Source organism: Nothobranchius furzeri, chromosome 10 (genome assembly GCF_043380555.1).
Source record: "Nothobranchius furzeri strain GRZ-AD chromosome 10, NfurGRZ-RIMD1, whole genome shotgun sequence".
Classification (NCBI taxonomy): Eukaryota; Metazoa; Chordata; class Actinopteri; order Cyprinodontiformes; family Nothobranchiidae; genus Nothobranchius; species Nothobranchius furzeri.
The window spans coordinates 60,431,139-60,455,649 of NC_091750.1; the positions used below are offsets into that span (position 1 = coordinate 60,431,139).

Sequence of the window (24,511 nt, forward strand, 5' to 3'; positions counted from 1 at the left end):
CCTCACGATTATTTAAATAATTATTCCTGCCGCAATACAGCCTGAATGGCAGGAGACAAATGTAGCTAATGTGGACAATTAGTAAAGATTTATTAGTGGGCTGAACTTACGGCAGGGCATTTATGCAGTAAGATTAGCAAATTAGCATTGCTAACACACCGGCTATTAAATTCACGCTTTGATTCCTCCATTGCTTGTCTGCATTGCTGGTCTGTGATTTTTTTTAGCCACCTTACGCCGCTGTGGTCAGGGTGATAGGATTATTCATCCTCTTCTCAACCTGCGCGGATTCCTTTTTGCTAGGTGAGTTGTTCAGCTTTTTTATTTTTTATTATTTAGCTAACGTTTTCTGGCGACTGGCGAATTTGTTCCACGACTGGCATTTGTCACATTTTAGCCTCCAAACCTAGCCCGTCAGATGTATTGCTATTTGCCAGCTAACAGAAAGTTAATGTCAACTTGAATATTCTGTGGCTTCGACTAAAATGTTAGTTTCCCTCGCTAGGTAAGTTTGATGTTAATGTCAACGCGACGCAGTCGTGATTGATACAAATATGTGAGCGGTGGAGCGCTATGGAGAGTAGTTAGATGTAAATAATGGACACAGATTGCTCTACCAGTCTTAGCTAGAGATGTTAGCTTGCTAATCCGCTTTATGCAACTATCGTTGCAAGCAGAGCCACTCCCTCGGTTTTGTTTTTGTCCATTGTAGCTTCACGTCAAGCAAAGATCTGCTTCGGTTGTCTGTTTGGGAAGTTCGCTTGTCCTCAAGGGTCATAAGAGTCACATACTAACTGCACGATTAGATGTTTGTTCAGTGGGTGACATCCGCCCTGCCTCTCATATATGTCGCATGTAAGTTTTACGGCCTGGAATTATGGTTAACAGCACAGAACACACAGAGAGGGAGGAGAAAATCAATTCTTCCGAGTTTGCCTTTCTGTCGCGTTTAAGCGACGAACAGCGGCTGCTGATTGCTGTTTTTATACGCTGACGCTGGTCGCATTCCTCAGATTTGTGTGTTGATATTGCGTAACATTAGCCTAGTGAACTAGACCAAATTCTTGCTTTGCAAAGAATGGTCTAGGCATGCTCCATTGGAACCTCAGCAGCTCCTACCAGGACTCTGGCTAGCCAATCACAGCTCTCTAGAGGGGTTTCAAACACATAAAGAGCTGTGATTGGTCCATAATGGTGGGCCAGTCATAGTGCTCTATCTGCTTAGTGAACAAATCACAGAGCTTTATCCGCTTTGTGGGCCAATCAGGGCACTCTATATGCCTGGTGGGTGGGATGATGCAACAGAGTGAAACAAGAGTATGTCACATTCATTGTCCAGTGGAATGTGGAAATCATTTGAAAGACAACGGTAGAACCCGCCCCACAACCGAGAGCCGTCAATGGAGCATGGCCAGACTAAATAATACATTTATTTAGTCTGGCTTGCCAGGCTAGCGTAACATTGGACGCCACTCAGCAAGCTACCTTTCTGCCCGTCTTATCTGTGACTGACGCTTAACTTATGCGTGACACATTGAATCATCTACGACGTGAATATCAACGTGCTGCAATGCATATGTAAAATATTCATTCTCTGCATTTGATGATGGGCTCCTTTTGAAGTAATCACTCACATTATCTACTTGATAACTCATGGACCCAAACACCCACACGGGTTTTATATTCTGTGCGCTATTTCTATGGGTTCGACGGTGAAGTCAACACTGCAGCAGTCCACCTGTCTTTTGTTTTTATTGCACCCTTTATCAGAAGCAGAAACATTTTATTGCCAGGAATGCTTGCACGCACTTGGTATGGGCTGCTCAGAAGGTGACTGCATTATGCAGGAAAAGCAAGTGTTATGGAAGATCTTGTAACGATGTAATAACTAGAAACGTGCCTGAATTACGCAGGGCTTTATTCTGTACAGGATAGGTTACAGGAGTAATAGAGAGACATTTTCATGAGTGAACCCGGTGACATTGTACAGATGGAGTGAATGGTGAAGCAAATGCATGATCCAAATCTCCTTGATTTGTCGTTTCTTAATTTTATATATCTTCATGTATTCTTTTCAGCCTTCACATGCCCTGTTATTGTTTACTTTTAAGGTCTGCAGATGCTGAGGGCTATGCAGCAGTAGTGAACACGCAGGAGGAGGTTTTGCACAGTTATTTATTATCTTTGTCCTCATGCCAACTTTATATCAGTGGGTGCTGAATATGAGCAAACAGCAGGATGGATTTAAGTTTCTCCCTGGAAAAATGTATTATAACACTGGAGCAAAGCCTGTCTAGCTGTCCTTAGTCTAGATGTCAGGCAGCCAGTGATAGTTGCTTGATATATAATTGTAACACAAGACTGCCACCCTGGTTTTCTCATTTTTATTTTAGTTGGATGAACCAATGACTAATCAAATAACTGATACAGATATTTATAGTTCTATAGCAATCACCTTTTGAAGCAAGGAGCTGCCTTTAACCAGCTTGGTTTGATTGTACATATTAATGATTAATCTAAATACAACAGCTGAGTTTTAGTTTTGGATTTAAAACAATAGCTAAAATAGGGTTAAGTGCTTGTTTATTCCTGTCTTTTATGAATTAATTTTAGAGTTTTACATTGCTTGATTCTTTAAAATTTGTTTACTGAGCTTATCAGAATAATCAGAGAATCTTTTAGTCTCCAAAGAGACGAACTGTGTCACGGCGATCCTTTAACACACAACGCAGAAGTGATCCTGTTGCACCTTTGTTGCTTCAGCTTGGATCAGGGCTGGGCATTTCTGGTCCTTGAGGGCCGCTATCCAGCAGATTTGAGTTGTTTACCTGCTCTAACACACATGATTCCTGAATGAATCACCTGTTCAGCAGCGCATCAGGCTCTGCAGCAGCCTGTTAATCACCAGCAGATTAATGCCAGGTGTGTGTGCAGAGAAACAACTAAAAACTGCTGGATTGTTGCCATCAAGGACCAGGATTGCCCACCCCTGGCTTAGATGATCTAAAGTAGTAATATCTAAATCTCTAGGTTTTATTTTTTTAGCTTAAGTCACAAAAATACAGGTCTGGATAGCAGCTGCGGATGGTTCTTTTACCCTCCAGCGTTGTAAATAATAACATTAAAGGGGTTTATAGGGCTGCAGTTGGTGGATTCACATATGGTCCAGTCCAGCCCGGTCTCAGTAACATCAAGCCAGTTGCTCACGGTCAGGTTTTGTTCACACTAGGGTTGTCACGGTATGAAAATTTAACCTCACGGTTATTGTGACCAAAATTATCACGGTTTTCGGTATTATCGCGGTATTTTTTAAACGGTGTTGCATATGTTCAGAAAGCATTGACAGTCCTGTTCTACACAAACTGAAATAGTTTTGAAAAGGTTTAACAGTGTTTATTAAACCTAAAATAACACAAAGCCTTAGCAAAAGTGCAACTTTTCACAAGTAAAGGAACAAATAGCTTCTTTTTCTGGAACATGTTACAGTAGTCAGTGCAGGTTTAAATTATACAAATCCAAACATTCAAAACATAAACAATAATTAAACAAATCAAAGAAACACCACTTGTTTTCTCATGTACTTGTTTTCTTCATTATCAAAATGAAAATCTAAAACTCCAGTCCACACTTGACTTGAGCACTGTACAAGTCAACCTTAAAAAATATGTATATAAAATAAATAGCCACTTTAAACAAATTACTAAAATAACTACTACACTAAGTAATCAAATCCAAATGTTCAAGTATAAATTGCATTGAATAAGTAAACAAATCAATGACAAGGAACTAATTGTATATTTCTCTTCATCATCAACAAATAAGATGCTTCATCCAGCAACAGGGTGTCCGTGACACGGTTTAAATGCTGGCAGAGGGCGCTGCGGCTGCAGTATATAGTGACTCGTTGCATTCACCCTCAGCCAAAAGTCCTCACGTCATGCATTTAAGCTAAAATGCTAATGTTATCTTACCTTGCACTGGCTGTAGAGACATGGGTGATGGTCATGCAGATGTGCCATTAGATTCGAAGTGTTGCTGCCTTTTGCAGACACTTGTTTCCTGCCCGTTCTGCAAACGGGATAGCTGTCTTCTATTAACTGTCCCTCAGCATTTTTCAGAAATCCAAAATATGCCCATACTTCCGAGTTAGTCTTCTTTGAGGGCTGATGGATGTCCTGGGCGCTGCCGTCTCCTCCTTCGACCATTATTTCAGCTTCAAAGTTTTGGTGCCGTTGCAAACTAAAAAGTGCGTGTGCGCACCGTGGGAACTTCAGCTGAAGCGACGGTGGCTGGTAAGGGTCACCGCGCTGAAACCGCGGCCACGGTAAACCCACCGAGATAATTTAGTTTTTTAAAAACTGGACGGTTATTTTTATTGTCAACTTTTTTACCGGGGTATACCGCTATACCGGTTACCGTGACAACCCTAGTTCACACAGCCTTCTCGGGAATGCGGAAATGTCTGAGCATGTGGGCAGGGAAAAAGACATGTGGAGAAGTCATGTGGGCCATTCCCATCTGTACCGGGTCGGCCCGGGCCGGGTAGCCCCAGTCGGCCCCAGCCTGGCCCGGTTGATTCCACACATCCTTGTCTTAAGCCCATGTGGGCTGATTCTACCCACCAATCAGAGGCTTGCTCTAATGGAAGGTGTGAATTTGCTGTCAGCAGTGGGTGTGTTAGCCCTGGTCGGCCTGAAGCAGACCCCCTCGAGAAGAGGGCTGAGAATGAGCCTTGGTTGGCCCGGAAAACTACCAGGCCACCCAGATATGTAAACAACCTACGCTACCCGGCCCGGGCCGACCCGGTACAGATGGGAATGGCCCATTAGTATCCACCTTAATTAGTAAACAAAAGCGGCCTGAGCAGTGTTGCTTTTGGAGACTCTGATATTGCTTCCTGCTCTTTCTCTCTCACTCACTGAGACTGCTGTGTGCTCCTCACGGCAGACTGTCATCGCCCTGCCGCGGCTGTAGCAGCAGCTCTGAGTTACAGTCAGAGGAGACGTTTAGCCCCAGCATCCAGAATGATAATTAATCGTGCATGCAGGAAGCACCTGCTAGCTGATTCTACCCACCAATTGGAGGCTCCCCCTAACCGTAGGAGAGAATTTTGGCTGGCCAATCAGTTGGCAATGGGTGTGTTGGGTCAGTTCAGCTCGAAGCAGTTTGTTAGGGGAGGTTTGAAAAAATGGTTGGTTGAGCACGGAAAACACATAGGATACCCAGATGTGAACACAATATACCCTACTTTTGATTGGAGGATAGAATCAGCCAGCAGGGGCTTTCTGCGTGCGCGATTCATTATCATTCTGGATACTGTTGAGTAAACAAGTAGCTGAAGCCTTCTCTTTGCCTATGTCTCTCTCTGAGGAACACACACACACACACACACACACACACACACACACACACACACACACACACACACACACACACACACATGGACAGTGCAGTCAGGCTTGAGCTGCGCCAGGACAATCACAGCAGGACAGGATGCAATATCACTCTCCAACAGCAACACGGCTCACGGCCACCTTTGTTTAATTTAAGGGAGACAACGCAAACTTCTCTGCGCCTTTTTTGTCTCACCCACGTGCTCGGAAATGTACTCATGACATCACTGATATCTTCATGCAAATTGTTCGTGCTAATTTTGGAGGCCGCACATATGCTGAGTCACGTCAGCATTCCTAAGGATGCGTGCAGTTAACATGGCCAGGCTGGGGCTGACTGCACGGAGTGGAGTAAAGTGGAGCCGGTGTTCTATTGAAGCACCTATTGAAGTCAGATTGGGATACTCTGACAGGCCAGGTATTTTAGACTGACGTAGTTGTAATCCTACTAACTCTTACCCTAACCCCAGTGACAGCAACGTTCGGTTTTCTGACACTTCACGTAAACACGCTGATTTGTTTCTGGAGTGGTTCATTTAGATTACAGCTTTCATGTAGGCCATGAATTTAATATTTCCGCTTGGTGAACAGCTGTAATGTTGCTTTTATTGAGCATCTGACTAATGATTAATGAGTAAGCTAATACCAGCACTCAGATTATGGGCTGATTCCTGGATGGAGTCACTATTTTTTAATTCATCTTCGTTTATCCTCACTGCACCTAATTATGGCTTTCTATTTAGGATAAATAAATGATGTACATCTCTGGGATTTTTTTCTCATTAGGATCATAAATGTTTTATAATCATCATGCTGTTGTTAGAATGGTGCACTGTTACAATTCGTAGGAAGAAGCTAAGAAATATTTCATGTGGACCAGGAGCAGTTACACGTGGCTGAGAAGTTTATAAGTACCACCTAAGTGCATTTCTATTTTGAATTATTTAGTAATGCAGCATTAAGCGTCCTGTTAAGACACTCAGAAAGCAAATACTGTACATAGAAACAGAGAAATGTATACATCTATATAGTAAATGCTAAGGCTGCTTTGCATTAATTAAATAAATATAATCCAAACTTTTTTTCTAAGTTCTATAAAATAAAAGCATGCTTTTAATAAACTTTGTTTGAAATTTTATTTAGCAAATCTTTGTTTTATTTATAAAAAAATTAATCAGTAAACTGCAGGATTGGTTTGGGAGCTGATCATGCGCAGCTGGAAGAAACACTAGAAATCAATAAATTATTTGATTATTTATGCCCCCCCCCCCCCACACACACACACACACATCTCTTTGTCTCTTTTTCATGACTGCACTTCTAGATCTGTGTGTTAGCTTCCCTCTTCATTAGTCTTTTTATTTTATGTTGCAGAGCAAATCAATTCACATAATTCAGCAGGAGAGAATCTTTGATTTAGCAGTAAAGCAAAATAACTTTTAGTGTTTTTTCCCCCTCTTGAACACGCCGTTCTTTTGAGTAATTACACATGCACACACACGTCACACAGTCCAGCTCTTCTCACAGATTTTGTCTTGTGATTTTGTGCTCGGTGTTCTGTTTCATTTTTCATGTGAGAAAGAGAAATGGGCTTATTGTGCCTGGATTTATTTATTATTGAGTTGTTTTATGTCCTTCTGTAACAATTCAGTCTTTCGACGTCTGTCAAAACTTGGTTAAAAGTCTGGGGTTAAAATAAGCTCAGTTACGAATAATTGTATTTTTTGGATTCGCAGGAGTTTCATAACTTGGTTTCAGGTATCTGGAAAGTCCAGATAAAACAAAGTGACTAAAACAACATGTCAGATAATAACCATGAAGTTGACTTGTTTTAAACTTTATTTTTGGTTCATCTTGTTCACTTTTAGTCTGGTTTCAGTAAATTAAATAACTTTTTAAATAGTGGTCATTTGTTGTGGTTTAACTGTTATTAACTAGGCCATGTTGGAGATGTTGATGAGCTGGACTAGCGTTTAGCATTAGCACGTAGATATCATCAGAATAACGTTTAACCGTGTCTGTGTTCAGACGGCTGTTTGAGCGTTTACTGTAGTAGCTAGCTCTGACTGCTGAAGGATCATTGTACAAATAGGAAAATGATCGTTTTTAGATATGAAGTGCAACTGTGTGTCATGCAACTGTGACTGTGACTCTTAGAATTAGAGATTGACTAATGTGAGTTCTTATATAGCCGATATGTGTTGCTGATTTTTTGGGCAGATGTTCATGGCCAATTTGAGATGTTTTCTTCACCATATTTGCATGCTAAAATGTCACTAATGACAACAGTGAATGCACAAAATTTGAACCTAAATCAGTTTTTCAACACAACCAACACTTGAATCTAAATTTTGTACACGTTCAGTATAAAAATCAAACATTTAACCAAACCTAATCAAAGAAATAAAAAAACTGACCAAGTATTAAATATAGAAAATGTAATGTGAGAATACGGTTTTAGAGCATTTATGAAATGTACATGTAAATAAAATAAATACAACTTTAGACTACAAATAAAACATCTAACTTAAAAATATGAAAAATAAAATATATGAAAGCTAAATTAAAACCAGTGCTGCGAACCCAATGGCAACTTGCTAATACACACCAGCAAAATCTAATGTGCATGCAGTCTTTTTTTTTTTTTTTTTTTTTTTTTTGCATTTTACTAACATTTCTGATCATCTTCATTTAAACTGTAAATGAAAAGTTTGATTGAACCTGATTTAGCAGCACAGTAGCAGCAAACTCCTCCTTCAGAGATCGTATATTCAGACTTCTTATCTGGAAATCTGAGGATGTGTCTGACTTTAAAATTAAATCAGCTCTGCTTAAGAGGTATATCGACCAATGCTCACACATGTATCCATCTGTCTGTCAATCCATCCAATGTCTGGATTATCAAACAAAAATGTCTTTGTCACGGACTCAGAACAAATTATCAACAGTCAGTCTGCAGTTTGTGGTTTTAAGAAAGTTATTTTTATTTTGGCAAGTTAACAGAAGTCACATGTTGGCCAGTGTATTCAATTTAAAGTTTTTTGTTGGACATTATTGAAACACGTCCGCAATTTGTTCTCACAAACATTGCCTATAACTGCACTTCAGCTTTTCAAAATAAGATGACAAAGGAGTTAAAAACAAAGAAATGTCAACTGAATTATTGGTGTTTTTATTTGGTACATTAATCTGTTAGGCTTTCGAAACTAAATGACTTGTATTTGTATAGCGACTTTTTTGAGTCCTACAACCCCCCAAGGTGCTTCACAATACAGTCATTCACCCATTCACACCCACATTCTGGCGGGGATGAGCTATGATGTAGCTACAGCTGCCCTGGGGCGCACTGACAGAGGCGAGGCCTGCCGACTACTGGCGCCACTGGTCACACCGTCCACCACCAGCAGGCAAGGTGGTAGGTTAAGTGTCTTGCTCAAGGACACAACAGCAGCATTCTCTGGTCAGAGCTGGAAATGAACCTGAAACCTTCCAAATACTGGACAACCCGTGGCTCTACCTCCTGAGCTACTGCTGTACATAGACCATAAACATATTTTAAGAGCGTTTCACACACACATAAGCACGTTGCACCCTGGTTTTGGTACAGCAGGTTGTCAGCTTTTACTGATATGTGCTGCTAGTATAATAGTGTAACGTCTAGCCTTGGTGCTTTGTTATGAAATGTGTCATCGGCCACCCTTATCAGACAAAAAACTAGAAACAAGTTTGATCTACTGAAAGTAGTACTACTACAAGATATTATGTTTGCACATTTTAGTGGAGAAATATTGAAGACATGTCCTGCCTATTTTCTTGTCTGGATTAGATTTGTTCAATTCAATTCAATTTTATTTATATAGCGCCAAATCACGACAAGAGTCATCTCAAGGCACTTCACATAATAAACATTCCAATTCAGGTCAGTTCATTAAGCCAATCAGAAAAAATGTTTCCTATATAAGGAACCCAGCAAATTACATCAAGTCACTGACTTTGTTGCCTTCTCAACCTGGGGCTTGTTACCAAAAGGATGGAAAGGAATAGATTAACTTTTTTGTCCTATCAGAGTGATTTTTTTGTGACGAATGATGGTTAGTTTTGTTTTACTCCAAAGAAAGAACTGAAATCTTTGTTGCGGTCTGTGTAAATATACAGCTGCATTGTGGCATAGTAAAGTTTAAAAGCTTTCTAAAAGATTTCAGTCACACCTGCAACAGTAACTAAAACAGACAATTTTCATGTAGAAGCAACAGTTATCTGGAACCATGCCAACACCCACAGATGATGAAATCCCTACTTCAGGTATGTTTAAATGACATATAGTGTGTACAACATAAATAATTCACTAATTTCATCCAGAGATTGGAGCAAAATCCAGCAGCAACTTGCATCCAATTTGATTCTCCTGTCCAGCCAACTCCTCATTAATGTGAGCAGCTGGACACCAAATCAGTCCTAGAAGTGGGGTATTTGCATTCCCCTTCCCAATCTGGTAGTTTACAGATCTGTAGCAGATGCACCACTGATAATGCTGCAGTTTGTAAATTGTTATGGGGTGTTTTCACATATTTATTTAGTTAGTTCTGGACTAGATGATAATGTTGTTAACTAGTTGTTTTTTCTTGTGTTTTTATTTTATTTAGTTTTTCCACTACAAACCACATGTACGTACATTCAGCTTATCGGTCAGATGTATCTGGGATGGGAAAACCAGAAGTAAATACAGGAAGAATGTGTTTGGCTAGCATGAGCTAGTCCACAACAACTTACTCCTTGTTTAGCAAAAAGTTGAGAGGGTAACAGTTGAGAAAAAGTCTGTTTCATCACACTTGTAAAAGTTTGTAATTCTTATGACTACAAACTAAAAGTCGGCACGTTGCAAATGTGTTGTCACCGCAGAATCAAAATTCACAGATATCAAATCCATGGCACATGACAAACGGGATTAGAAAATTTTAGCCCCATTGACTTGATTCATTTTTTCATTCTTCCGGGTACCCGTGGTCCAGAAGTAGATGGGCATGACTTGGGCTCCCTACAGAAATGAATGAACTGGGTTCAGAGGATGGTTCTTAAACTTCATGGTCCGCTGATTTTAGAGCATTAATGGGATGTTTTTGTGATAAGTGGCAATTCCAAAATTGTTTAAATTATGAATTAATAATAAAGTCAAGAGATGGTTAATTAAAACTGATACTGGATGCGTGTTTGAACATGAACCCATAGAACCAGACAGGCTTTAAGTTTAGCTAAACATGAAATGGTGTTGTGTGTGACTGTGTTCTTTTGTGGAAGTGGGTTGTATCACAGCTTTTTATATTAAAATCTGGCCTTCTGACTCATCTCACTTGTCTCATCTTCTTCCTACACAGAAGGGTGAGTGTGTTTTCCCATTCTTTTTTTTTTCTAAACCTCTGTCTTCTGTCCGTCTAGGTGCTGATGTGCTTTGGTCTTTGCGCTCACCCGTAGCTGCAAATGAATCTTCAGCTGCTTTGGTGTAGCTCAGCGCCCAGATAGTCCCATCCCCTCCGTGTGGGTGATAGGGGACTACAAAACCCAGGATGCCTGCCTCTGTGAGGGCAGGGAGCCTGAAGGATCCTGAGGTGGCAGAGCTTTTCTTCAAGGAAGACCCGGAGAAGCTTTATTCTGACCTCCGAGAGATCGGCCATGGCAGCTTTGGCGCTGTCTACTTTGTACGCTTTACACCACCATGAAATGCGTGGACACAATAGATAATTTTAACAACATGGAGCTAATTCTTGACTTTTCAATTCCTAAAAACTGAAATAATAAGAATAATCTAGAGAAAGTCAGTGTTTCAATGTGTGTATTATCTGAAGCATCCTGCTCTGTGTGTTTTAGGCACGAGATCTGCGAACAAATGAGGTGGTGGCAATTAAAAAGATGTCCTACAGTGGAAAACAGTCTAATGAGGTGAGAAGAGTGGTTTTAATTTATTTAACAAATCACAACTTAGTTTTCGCTTTATATAGGAAGCAATTAAAACTCCTCCCTGTTTTTATGTTAATGAAGTTTGGTCATAATGTAAAGTTTGTAAGAATGAAGAACCATCATTTAAGTGATTTAGAATCCAATGAAAATGATTTTCCCTTTAAAAAAATGTCAATTTTTAGACCACTCATCATGAAGCTGTTAAACGCAGATGTTTGCAATGACTGCGGTCTTTCGCTGTAAAAATCTAAATCCCCAAATGTCTGTTCCAGGAATATATCTCATGTGGGATCACTGCTGATGATTTCAGATTAGCCCTTAACGGATTATACACTTGTGTGTACACTTAAAGACACATTAAACCATTTCTAGTGCAGAAAACCACATGACGCGTGTCTATCTCTTCACAGAAATGGCAGGACATCATAAAGGAGGTGAAGTTTCTGCAGAGGATTCGTCACCCCAACAGTATAGAATACAAAGGCTGCTACCTCCGTGAGCACACAGCATGGGTACGATATAAACAGGAACAGAATGACATTGTTATAAGCCTGCAGTGTGCGCTGTTTACAGAACTATAATTGATATTTTCATGTGTTTCTAGCTTGTTATGGAGTACTGCCTTGGCTCAGCCTCTGACCTACTAGAAGGTGAGCTCAAAGGAAGCTTTGCACTCATCCATAAGACATCCCATGCTGACAGAGCTCATAGAAAAACCACACAGACATTTTTATTTCTCCTCACTTGATGATAAATCCTGTCTGCCACTTTTCTTTCTTTCAGTTCATAAAAAACCTTTACAAGAACTTGAGATTGCTGCCATCACACACGGTGCTCTGCAAGGACTGGCCTACCTTCATTCCCACAATATGATCCACAGGTAAGGGGTCCGATATCTGCGTTGCTTTTTATAATTTCAGAAAAAAATTACTATTTTTTCAGACTCCTTTTGTTTTTCTCAGGGATGTAAAAGCAGGCAACATCCTGCTGACTGAACCAGGCCAAGTCAAACTGGCTGACTTTGGCTCTGCTTCCATTGCCTCACCTGCCAACTCCTTTGTGGGAACGCCATATTGGTAAGTGATTGTGTAAACGTTTAATGTGATCCAAATTTGAAGTGTCTGCCAAAACCCCTGATTTTTGCCTCCATCCAGGATGGCCCCGGAGGTGATTCTAGCTATGGATGAGGGCCAGTACGATGGGAAGGTAGATGTCTGGTCCTTAGGGATCACCTGTATAGAATTAGGTAGGTGACAACAGATTTGTAGAGTCAATGTAACTCTGAGATTTAAGTCTGCAATTGTGTAATTTAATAAGGGTTGATTGTTGTTTCTTTTCTCAGCTGAGAGGAAACCTCCATTATTTAACATGAATGCGATGAGTGCCTTATATCACATAGCACAGAATGAAAGCCCCACCCTGCAGTCCAGTGAATGGTGAGGAGCCTTAGCAATGCAACAAGAAAACTACATAGTGTAAAACTTCTCCCAAAGTTGGTTATTTAAAGACCAAGTTCACTGAAAAAACATTTTTTACTTATCTTTTTGAAATATGATCAATCACTCTGGGTTTAACATGCAGACTAACAGTGAAAATACTCTTCTACCCATTTCCTGTCTTAAAGGTAGTGGCCAGACTTAGCATTAAAATAGTAGAAATACTGTATAACTACACTTTACCATCTATATAAATGTGAACTGGGTTCAGTTTTTCATTTTGTTAAGGAATTTAGTCATAAATCATTACAGAATATCAAAATTCTCTCCTCCAGGCAGTGAAGAACTGTGTTTTGCATATGTCACTCACACACGTCATGCTTGGTAGCTGCTGTTGCTAGCATGGTAAATCACTGTATTTTGTTTACTATCGTGTTCCTAATTAAAGCAGAAAATTGCGTTTACAGCTGCAGCTAAAGGTCTGAGCCACATGTCCGTGTCCTACGCGTATTTTTAACTAACATAGGTTTGATCTAAAATAGTAACCTACATCTATAAATCCATTTAGAACCGCACCGATACTTCTGGACTCCAGCAGGTGAGTCCCGTTAGCATGACTGCCGCAGCACTAACCCGTGTAACCCAGGTGGAATGTGGTAACAAGCAAGTTTGGGGGGGCGGTTGTGTCATCCGTCTCACTTTTGATTTGCCAGTGATAGACCGCGAGGGTAACTAACCGTGCAGAGACGAAGAGGAGGCAAAAATTTGATATCAAGTTCAAAGAGAACGTGCTGATTATGCTGCAGAACACTCTGGGGAGCAGTAGCAGGGGTTGTATGAACTAGTCACTAGTCGACTTCACCGCTCTATAGTGACTTTTTATGCCTGTCATCAACTAGTCGCTGTCACGTGATAATGACCGGCAAGATGCAGTCCACGGAAAAGACAGCAGCCTGCTGTCAGCAGGTGACAAGCTCCTGCGCGTCGGGAGCTGGTCGGGAGGCAACGCGCTGTGCCAGAGCGTCGGTACTGACACCCGCCGTAAAACGGACATTTAATCAAATTGTGACCTTTACCCTCTTGCAATTTAACCTTCCCCTCACCCCCATCCTAACCTTAACCAGCTTGTGCATGCAAAGCTCTGATTGTTGACGCGCTCCAGACATCTGCGTCCTGAGCACAGCCACAGTAACATTATCAAATCAGGTGTCGCCACCTCAAAAACTAATTTAACAAGCGATCGTTCATGTCGGCTCATTTCCTTTTATGTTTTCTGTCTTTTATTCTTTTATTTGTGCCTGATGCGTTTCACTGCTGTGGATCGGGATGCATCACCTGTTTTGTCCTCGGTGACGCACCTCACTGTAACGGAATAGAGTGATGTAACTATCTAGAGTTGTATTTTAATACACTGTAAGTAGATCACTTTTTATAATCAGAAGAATAGGCTGTTTTTATCATCAGGGAGTTTAATTAAACACTCTGTATTGACTTTGAGACAAGAAAAGAGAGAGAGTTGGGATCGTTTGAGAATCTTTAATTACTTAATTATAAATTCTAAACAATCTACCAGGACTAACTCTGTGATGGATGAAAATGGATTTGGATGTTGTGTTGGTGTGTGTGTGTGTGTGTGTGTGTGTGTGTGTGTGTGTGTGTGTGTGGTTGGTTCAGACTCCTTAGGCTGACGTCATTGAATCTGGTAGTCTTTGTTATGACTAGATATCACGAGGCTTATAAAGTGATGACATGAGCCGCTATTTTGCCGTGTACGTACCCAGTGGAGGCCTCCCAGGTAGATCAGGAAATGCCAGGTCTGAAGACCTCGGATGTGTACTGGAGCTGTCGGAGCAGCGGTCGCAGCACGTCAAAGCCCGTCTGAAGGGTCGACCCCGGTACCGATCGGCAGCGTCAGCAGGTGCTCTTATTTTGAAAGGATGTCGTCTGGTTGTTAAACGACGAACATCTCCAACTTCACAGTTCTTAGTTTAAAGAAGAAAACACATCTGGCCAGGCTGTGCTTTGCTTTAGGATGACGGTGACTAGAACTGAAGTCAAAATGGAACTGAGCTTAAAATGGCGTTGCCTTGTTTTATATCTCTGAATTGTTTTAAGTTTCAGTAAACGGGATTGGACACTTTAAGTCAACAAGCCAGATTCTCCTGCGGCAGCCGAAAGCTCTGACTGGTTGGAACAATGTGTCATGCGTTTCTATGGAGATGAGGATCAGTCTGTCTGTGCAATAGTCCTGTTTTCATTAAACATAAATCATGACATATTTATTTCACAGATCATTCACTTGATTATTATTGATCAACATCTGTTTCGAATAGCTTTAATCACAAATTAAGTACTTTGATTATTGAAAAGCATTTTTCTTCTCCTTCGGACTCTTCTCCTGGAATGTAAACAGTCTGAGGAACACCCGACCTTGGCGTTTTCAACACGGGTGTTACTGTGCGCAGGGGGCAGCTGTGTGGAGCTGAAAATGATGAACTTCATAACCATAATGCGGCCGGCGAGCAGCGAGCACTCCCCTGTTTTTACGGTTGGTAAATCTTTTAGAACTGCAGTTCAAAGGTGAATATATATGAACCCAGGTAGCAGTTTTTCTTTAGGATTGAGAGGAGATGCAGGAAGATAATAAACAGACAGGACAGAAAAATAGTCAAATAAAAACAAGTTAGTTTTTGTACCTGCTGGTTGCAACAAACAGACACCATTGAAGGTAATCAGAAGTGAGGAACAGAAAATGAAATAATTATTTTAATGTTTAGAGCAGCAGGAACTCTGAGAGGCTGCAGGCGCATCAGTGAGTTTGCGGCCGCTGCGCAGGGGGAGAGGGCTGAAGCAGAAACTACCGTTGTTAAAATAAATGTGTTAACTTAGAAAATGTGGGCACAGTTTTAATTGTCAAAACTCCAGCGAACCATTAGTTAATTTTGCTCAAATAAAAATTGAGGCCTGCCTCTAATTCTGGTCCTCCTTCCAATAAAGGCCTGGAGCTTGATGAGCTTGAGTCAAATACAGTTGTGGTCAGAAGTTTACATACACTTGTAAAAAATATAATATAATGGCTCTACTGAGTGTCCCGTTATTTCTAAAACTGATTTTTCTCTGATAGAGTGATTGGAACAGATACTTCTTTGTCACAAAAAACATTCATGAAGTTTGGTTCTTTAATGTCTTTATTATGGGTTAACAGAGAAAAGTGATCACATTTGCTGGGTCACAAATATACATACAGCAACATGAACTAGCAATTTTGGTGACTTAGAAACGTGTCAGTGAACTGAGCTTCATAGCATGGCCTCTTAACTTCTTGTGAGTGATTATGAGTGACTACAGCGGGTGACTTCTCTTAGGCCAGGTAAATAGGTCTCATTGGATACAAACGCCCACAAACGCTACAATGGGACAGTCAAAGGAGCTCAGCATGGATCTGAAAAAGCGAATTATTGACTTGAACAAGTCAGGAAAGTCACTTGGGGCCATTTCAAAGCAGCTGCAGGTCCCAAGAGCAACAGTGCAAACAATTGTTTGTAAGTATAAGGTGCGTGGCACTGTTTCATCACTGCCAAGATCAGGAAGAAAACGCAAGCTATCACCTGCTGCTGAGAGAAATTTGGTCAGGAGGGTAAAGAGTGAACCAAGAATCACCAAAAAGCAGATCTGCCAAGAATTAGAAGCTGCTGGAACACAGGTGTCATTGTCCACAGTCAAACCTGTTTTGCATCTCCATGGACTGAGAGGCTGCCGTGCAAGAAGGAAGCCCTTGCTCCAAAAGCGGCACCTTAAGGCTCGACTGAAGTTTGCTGCTGATCACATGGACAAAGATAAGACCTTCTGGAGGAAAGTTCTGTGGTCAGATGAAACAAAAATCAAGCTTTTTGGCCACAATGCCCAGCAATATGTTTGGAGGAGAAAAGGTGAGGCCTTTAACCCCAAGAACACCATGCCTACAGTCAAGCATGGTGGTGGGAATATTATGCTGTGGGGCTGTTTTGCTGCCAATGGAACTGGTGCTTTACAGAGAGTAAATGGGATAATGAAGAAGGAGGATTACCTTCACATTCTTCAGCATAACCTAAAATCATCAGTACAAAGGTTGGGTCTTGGGCGCAGTTGGGTGTTCCAACAGGACAATGACCCCAAACACACATCAAAAGTGGTAAAGGAATGGCTAAATCAGGCTAGAATACGGGTTTTAGAATGGCCTTCCCAAAGTCCTGACTTAAACCCCATTGAAAACATGTGGACAGTGCTGAAGAAACAAGTCCATGTCAGAAAGCCATCAAATTTAACTGAACTTCACCAATTCTGTCAAGAGGAGTGGTCAAAGATTCAACCAGAAGCTTGTGGATGGCTACCAAAAGTGCCTAATTGAAGTGAAAATGGCTAAGGGACATGTAACCAAATATTAGCACTGCTGTATGTATATTTGTGACCCAGCAAATGTGATCACTTTTCTCTGTTAACCCATAATAAAGACATTAAAGAACCAAACTTCATGAATGTTTTTTGTGACAAAGAAGTATCTGTTCCAATCACTCTATCAGAGAAAAATCAGAGTTTTAGAAATAACGGGACACTCAGTAGAGCCATTATATTATGTTTTTTACAAGTGTATGTAAACTTCTGACCACAACTGTATATATACGTATGTAATAGGGGTTGCATGACTTAATTATTTTAAAAGTCGACAGTCAAGTAATGAAAATCGAGTCGACTTCGACTAGTCGTTGATGACGTCATACACCTGAAGCAGCACGGGGGGGTAGTAGTTTCGCTGGAGTTTTTGACAATTAAAATTGCGCCCACATTTTCTAAGTTAACACATCTCTTTTAACAACGGTAGTTTCTGCATCCAACTTCAGCCCTCTCCCCTCTCCCCCTGCACAGCGGCCGCAAACTCACTGATGCGCCTGCAGCCTCTCTGAGTTCCTGCTGCTCTAAACATTAAAATAATTATTTCATTTTCTGTTTCTCACTTCTGATTACCTTCAGTGGTGTCTGTTTGTTGCAACCACCAGGTACAAAAACTAACTTGTTTTTATTTTACTATTTTTCTGTCCTGTCTGTTTATTATCTTCCTGCATCTCCTCTCAATCCTAAAGAAAAACTGCTAAAACTGCGAACCTCGGTGTCCATACGTTTTAATTCAATTTCATGTTGAAGGGTCCGTTCCAGCGTCTTTTCCTCAGCTTCGATTTTTAAACGAGCCAGGCGTAGTTTTAGCCGAGCTCCGGTGAGCGGTGAGCTGGCAGGATTAGCTCCAGGCGAGACGGAAGCTGGAGGCGATTGGTCAGCTGAGGAGGGCGGAGCTGACGCAAGGGTCTCCCTCTTCTGGATGAGCTGGCCCTTTTCCTCATCCGAGGGCGGCGGAGACACATCAGGAGTAGATGGCGGAGGGAGGAGCCCCTGTGTTTCCAGATAATCCACCAACAATTTTCGAGAGCTGCCTTGGTGAGCTGCTTCGGAAGGGGGAGACTGAAATGGGCGGCAACATGCTGCAGATTGGCTTTGCGGCAACTCTCCAGAAGCCGACGTGAAGGAGCCGCCACAAATGCGTGCAGGTCGAAGGTTGCCATGTTCCGCCTCTAAGGGACACAAACGTAATGGTAATATTGTTACACACACCTAAAAATAAGTCGAGAAAGATGGTAAATAATGAAAAATCCCGGACGAGCCCCCACGTTATTACGTCCCCGGCTCTAGGAGAGATGAGGAGGGGAGTAATAAATGTGGTGTGTGGATTCAACAATAACAAAGTGCAGTGTCGCTTAAAAACAAGGATTTATTACAAGAAACAAGTGAAATATTTACAAAGAACCCAAAAGCCAATACTATATACAAAAAAGGAGAAATGAAAAGCGCCACCCCAGAAGGGGGTGGGAAGAAAACCGAGAGTAATACATTGATAAATACAAAAGGGGAGATCCGAGGTCAAAGTCTAAAGCCAGTCCGACGTCAAATTACCAAATTGTCTAATCCTAAATCCAAATCCAAATTCCAAAAACAGAGAGCACCAAAGACTAACTATAACAAATTTACCAAGAGATCAAGCAATGAGAAGAGAATAGCTTAAACTCCAGAAGAGTCTAAACTATCCTGTACCTTCTCAGAGAACTGATGGCTGTGGGGCAGCCTTTAAAAGCTGTCTAGTAATTATTTCTGATCAAAGACAGCTGGGCACCGGGAGACAGGCGAGGCAAAGGCCACTAAGGCCATCTTGTGGCCGAAAAGGGGCAAGGCACGTAACGGTGTGAAAAAACAAGTGAACTTGGTCTTTAAAGGAAAAGAACTTTCATATTATTTATTATTGTTTACAGACTTCAAACTAGTCAAAGCATCCCTTAAAAACCTGATTACAATTAAAAGTTGTTTTAATTTTTGACATGAAATCATTATTTCTAGAAATGGTATCACTTAAAATGTGATGATTATCTTTTGATCAAGGCTCCAGGTGTCTCCTAAGTTTTGACCTGCTGTCTTCTGACCTTTGTTCCAGGACGGATTACTTTAGAAACTTTATTGACTCTTGCCTTCAGAAAATCCCACAGGACAGACCACATTCTGATGACATGTTGGGTGTAAGTACACACACACACACACACACACACACACACACACACACACACACACACACACACACACACACACACACACACACACACACACACACACATACACACATACATACATACATACATACATACACAGTAGAGAGGAGACAGATGTAATTACTGTAAAGATGTGACTTCTGCACTCACCGTTAGGTAACTGATCAGCTGTCACATATCCCGCTAATGACACTTAGGCTCACGCTTGCTAATGGAGGCTGTGGAGAACAGAAGCTCTGCTCACTGTCTCTTTTTCTTAAACATTTGTGTCCAACACGGCCATCTTGATCAAAATTTGCAACTATCAGAGTCTCATTATGGCTCCCTCAGAATAACATTTTGTGCAATATTGTCTAAATTGATATATCAGCTACAGATGGAAAGGCATAAAAAATGTCTAAATGTGTCCCGTTTATGCGTGCACATCTCAAAATGATCTTACTCCAGAATGTTTCTGTTAAATCAGATGTTTAATTACACAATAGTGTCAAAATGAGTTCAGTTGAGTCTCATGTTGCTCTGTTGTTTTCCTTCTGTAACTTGTAAATTAATTATGTTTTTTCTTCCTTCCCTGAAGCATGCGTTTCTGCAACGTGAACGCCCAGACTCCGTGTTGATGGATCTCATTCAGAGGACCAAGGATGCAGTGCGAGAGCTGGATAACTTGCAGTACCGCAAGATGAAGAAGATCCTCCTCCAGGAGGATCACAAAGGACAAACCACAGAAGTCCAGGATGGAGATGAGGTGTGTGAATGTTTCTGAGTTCAAATCAAGACTAAAGCAGAACAAAACATTTGATTTGTGTTGCCATAGTGATTTATTTTCCCCTTCATTCAGAGAAAATGATTAAGCATACACTGGTTTGTGTGCATGTCTCTTTTTCCTGTGCATTCTGTGTCTTTCGGTCTTCCCCTTGTCCCCTCTCTGTCTTTTCTCTCTCCCTCGCCGTCCTTCTTGTGTACTCTTCCCACTCTGCTCTAGGACCTGGAGTTGGGCGGAGGTCGTACAGGGACAGTAAACAGCGTCGGCAGTAATCAGTCCATCCCCAGCATGTCCATCAGCGCCAGCTCCCAGAGTAGCTCCGTCAACAGCCTAAACGAAGCAGCGCAGGACAGCCGCAGTGAGCTTGACCTGATGGAGGGAGACCACACAGTCATGTCTAACAGCTCTGTCATACACCTCAAACCGGTGGGTGGAGTGAGACTGATGTAATTAAACAGGGATTTACACTTTGTTGTAATAAGCGTGAAGATTTGAAAGACAAAATTAATTATTCTAGGAATTTAATTGGTGCCATATATGGGCCATTCCCATCTGTACCGGGTCGGCCCGGGCCGGGTAGCGTAGGTTGTTTACATATCTGGGTGGCCTGGTATTTTTCCGGGCCAACCAAGGCTCATTCTCAGCCCTCTTCTCGAGGGGGTCTGCTTCAGGCCGACCAGGGCCAACACACCCACTGCTGACAGCAAATTCACACCTTCCATTAGAGCAAGCCTCTGATTGGTGGGTAGAATCAGCCCACATGGGCTTAAGACAAGGATGTGTGGAATCAACCGGGCCAGGCTTGGGCCAACTGGGGCTACCCGGCCCGGGCCGACCCGGTACAGATGGGAATGGCCCAATAAATTCCTCTTTGGGCCACAAATGGCCCCTAGGCCACACATTGGACATCACAGTGAAATTACTTTTGTCTTCTAGCTTCTAGTAAAACAAACATGTTGTTGATCACACACGAGCACGTCTCCAAGGAAACTGCATCAACCTTCCAGTTAATGCTATTAGACGACAGCAGAGGGAGCACCAACACCTGTTTTCCAATTCATGTATGTTTTTGTTTGTTTTAAAACTCATGAATTGGACTCATTTTCTATAATTGTGACAATTTTTTTACCGACAAGGAGGAAGAGGAGAGTCTCTCTGCAGAGCAGGCAGCCACCAGTCAACCTACTGAGCCACAGGCAACACCAGCTCAGCCTCCGAGGAAGCACTATCGCAACAGAGAGCACTTTGCTACCATACGCACAGCGTCACTCGTGAGATGCTAGTTTACTCCTCCATCTATTGCACTGCCTTTACTTCCTGGAGCAACACTAACATGGTGGCCTCCACATCCTGCAGGTGACCCGTGAGATGCAGGAGCATGAGCAGGACTCAGAACTGAGGGAGCAGATGTCGGGGTACAAACGCATGAGGCGGCAGCATCAGAAACACCTGATGGCGCTGGAGAACAAGCTGAAAGGAGAGATGGACGAGCACAGACTGAGGCTGGACAAGGAGTTGGAGAGTCTGAGGAACAACTTCACTCAGGAGATGGAGAAGCTGCTTAAAAAACACCAGGCAGCCCTCGAGAAAGATGTACACAATCAATTTAACACACCCACAATTCACACCGAAGCATACACTGATCATTGTTGTTGTTTTGGGATGTAGCTGAAGACGTTTGCCAACGATGAGAAGAAGTTCCAGCAGCACATTCAGGTTCAGCAGAAGAAAGAGCTCAGTAGCTTTTTGGAGTCACAGAAGAGGGAATATAAACTCCGCAAGGAACAGCTTAAAGAGGTAATCTAAAGGTTTTAGCTACAAGAACAAAATAAATCATCACTGTTTTAATCAAAATCTGTATGATGCTAAATTCTCTGCAGGAACTGAGCGAGAACCAATCAACTCCCAAAAAAGAGAAGCAGGAGTGGTTGTCCAAGCAGAAGGAAAACATTCAGCATTTCCAGGTCGGTGTGTCTCAACAGAAGGCAGGAGTGTTATTTTTTAAATCATCAAGACTGAAAAAAATGCAAAACCGTGCGTGCTCATGTTTGACCCCACTTCCAATTCTTCACTTGAAAAAAACGAGTTAGCTTCTACTTCTGAGTTTTTTTTTTAAAAAAAAAGGTTTGAATATTTTTCTGTAATCTGTTCAAATCCAGGCAGAGGAGGAGGCCAACCTGCTGAGGAGACAAAGGCAGTACCTGGACCTGGAGTGTCGGCGGTTCAAACGCAGGATCCTCATCGCCAGACACAACGTGGAGCAGGATTTGGCTAGAGAGGTCAGCAGAGACACAAGAATCTTCCCTTTCCTCTGCTACTTTGGGCTTAAAAAAAACAACCTTTTGTGTTTTTCAGGAGTTGAACAAGCGGCAAACTCAGAAGGACTTAGAACATGCGATGCTGCTCAGACATCACGAGTCAATGCAGGAGCTGGAGTTCAGGCATCTGGCAACGATCCAGAGGGCCCGGGCCGAGCTGATCCGGACCCAGCACCAGACCGAGCTCACCAACCAGCTCGAGTACAACAAGAGGAGAGAGAGGGAGCTGAGGCGCAAACACGTCATGGAGGTCCGACAGCAGCCCAAGAGCCTGAAGGTGCAAAGAATGTCCTGCAGCCTTAGAGAAACCATAAACACAAACCCTAACAGTAGTTCTGCTCACTGCATATATGTATATTCTTCTATTTTAGTCCAAAGAGCTGCAGATTAAGAAGCAGTTCCAGGAGACGTGTAAAACCCAGACAAGGCAGTACAAGGCGCTCAGGAACCATCTGCTCGAGACCACACCAAAGTCTGAGCACAAGGCCGTGCTCAAGAGGCTGAAGGAGGAGCAGACCAGGAAGCTGGCCATCCTGGCCGAGCAGTACGACCACTCCATCAACGAAATGCTCTCCACACAGGCTGTGAGTCACCGAGTTCTCACATTTCTCTCTAAGTACTGGATTAAAGTAAAAATACAAACATAATTTTTGTAAAGAAACCATTTTCTGACTCTTTTTGACTCAGCTGCGATTGGATGAGGCTCAGGAGGGGGAGTGTCAGGTTCTGAGGATGCAGCTGCAGCAGGAGCTGGAGCTGCTCAATGCCTACCAGAGTAAGATCAAGATGCAAACAGACGCCCAGCATGATAAGGAGAGGAGGGAGCTGGAGCAGAGGGTGTCTCTGAGGAGGGCTCTACTGGAGCAGAAGGTAAGGCTGGGTCATTAAAAGGGACAAATAGCAACATTTTTTTCATATTTTTAAAATTTCTTGAGCCAGTATGTGCTAAAATGACCCTTTACAGGTTTAATGAAAGGCCACTCAGCCCCTATTGCCCCATGTGGCAAGAATATCGCACGTGCAACTTCACAGTTGCCAGTCTGCTGAGACTTAGAAAAAATTGAGCTGAGGTACCTGATGCTGCTGTCTGGCGTCAGCATGTTTCCTGCATGTTTTAGATCATGAACACAGCTGATCAGTTTAATTTAGTGATGACTCACTCCTCTAGACACTTAGGAAGGCTGGGAGACGTTTCAACTGTTAGATAAAGGTGCTAAAAAGACGTGCACAGTGTGGAGATAGTCTTCTACAAATGAACACTAGGGGGTAGTAACACCTTTCAGAGTTCTGATCATGATATGTATTCATGTTTTTTTCCCTAGATCGAGGAGGAAATGCTCTCCCTGCAAAACGAGCGTTTGGAACGAATCCGCTCCCTGCTGGAGCGCCAGGCCCGAGAGATCGAGGCTTTCGACTCCGAGTCGCTGCGGTTAGGCTTTAGCAACATGGTGCTCACTAACCTGGCTCCTGACTCCCAAGGAGGCTGGGGAGGAGGAGGAGTTGGAGGAGGCCAGGGAGGTCAGGGCGGTGGCCAGTGGCCAGGAGGAGGCGGTGGAGGCGGCAACCACCATAGTCATCACCACCAGGGAGGCTCCAGCTCACAGCAGCAGCAGCCCTGGGGTCACCCCATGCTGTCCGGTGGTCCTCCGCCCTGGAGCCTCCACCATCCTGGAGGAGGTAGTCAGAGAAGCAGTCAGGGAGGAGCAGGAGGGGTGAAGAACAGCCCACAGGCTACGAGGAGGACGTCATCGGGGGGGAGGAACGAACAGGGCATGAGCAGAAGCGCCAGCATCACCTCTCAGATCTCCAATGGGTCACCCCTGTCGTACACTTAGAACACTGTCCTGTCGTTTCCCACAATGCACCTCTGACCACAGCAGTGAGACAGGGTTTTCCACTGTGGAATCCTAGAGGAGTGGAGGCTGAGACGGCGGAGGGCTTTTTCATTTCCATTGTGCCACTGAGTAGTTTTCATTCCAGCTTTCTCTGTTTTCTCTGTCTTGCTAACGTACGCCTCTGTTGCCAT

General features: G+C 42.6%; 1 protein-coding gene across 1 annotated transcript; it reads left to right on the forward strand.

The window, feature by feature from the left end:
* Window positions 1–129: 129 nt before the first annotated feature.
* Window positions 130–24,493, forward strand: taok1b (TAO kinase 1b). Its single transcript, XM_015961504.3, has 21 exons — window positions 130–303; window positions 10,827–11,086; window positions 11,256–11,327; window positions 11,756–11,857; window positions 11,950–11,995; window positions 12,129–12,225; window positions 12,308–12,421; window positions 12,500–12,591; window positions 12,688–12,781; window positions 19,293–19,374; window positions 19,982–20,149; window positions 20,387–20,593; window positions 21,304–21,438; window positions 21,524–21,760; window positions 21,836–21,964; window positions 22,048–22,131; window positions 22,327–22,446; window positions 22,523–22,762; window positions 22,857–23,069; window positions 23,173–23,355; window positions 23,808–24,493. Exons 2-21 carry the CDS (start codon window positions 10,955–10,957, stop codon window positions 24,318–24,320), a joined length of 3,060 nt encoding a protein of 1,019 aa, XP_015816990.3. The 5' UTR covers window positions 130–303; window positions 10,827–10,954; the 3' UTR covers window positions 24,321–24,493.
* The last annotated feature ends 18 nt before the right edge of the window (window positions 24,494–24,511 follow it).

What these genes read in the sequence shown, in the direction of transcription:
- taok1b (XM_015961504.3), top strand. Translation starts at nt 10,955, where the DNA reads ATGCCTGCCTCTGTGAGGGCAGGGAGCCTGAAGGATCCTGAGGTGGCA. An exon ending in TTTGTGGGAACGCCATATTG is followed by an intron (nt 12,422 to 12,499) that starts GTAAGTGATTGT and finishes GCCTCCATCCAG; the next exon opens with GATGGCCCCGGAGGTGATTC. An exon ending in ACCCTGCAGTCCAGTGAATG is followed by an intron (nt 12,782 to 19,292) that starts GTGAGGAGCCTT and finishes CCTTTGTTCCAG; the next exon opens with GACGGATTACTTTAGAAACT.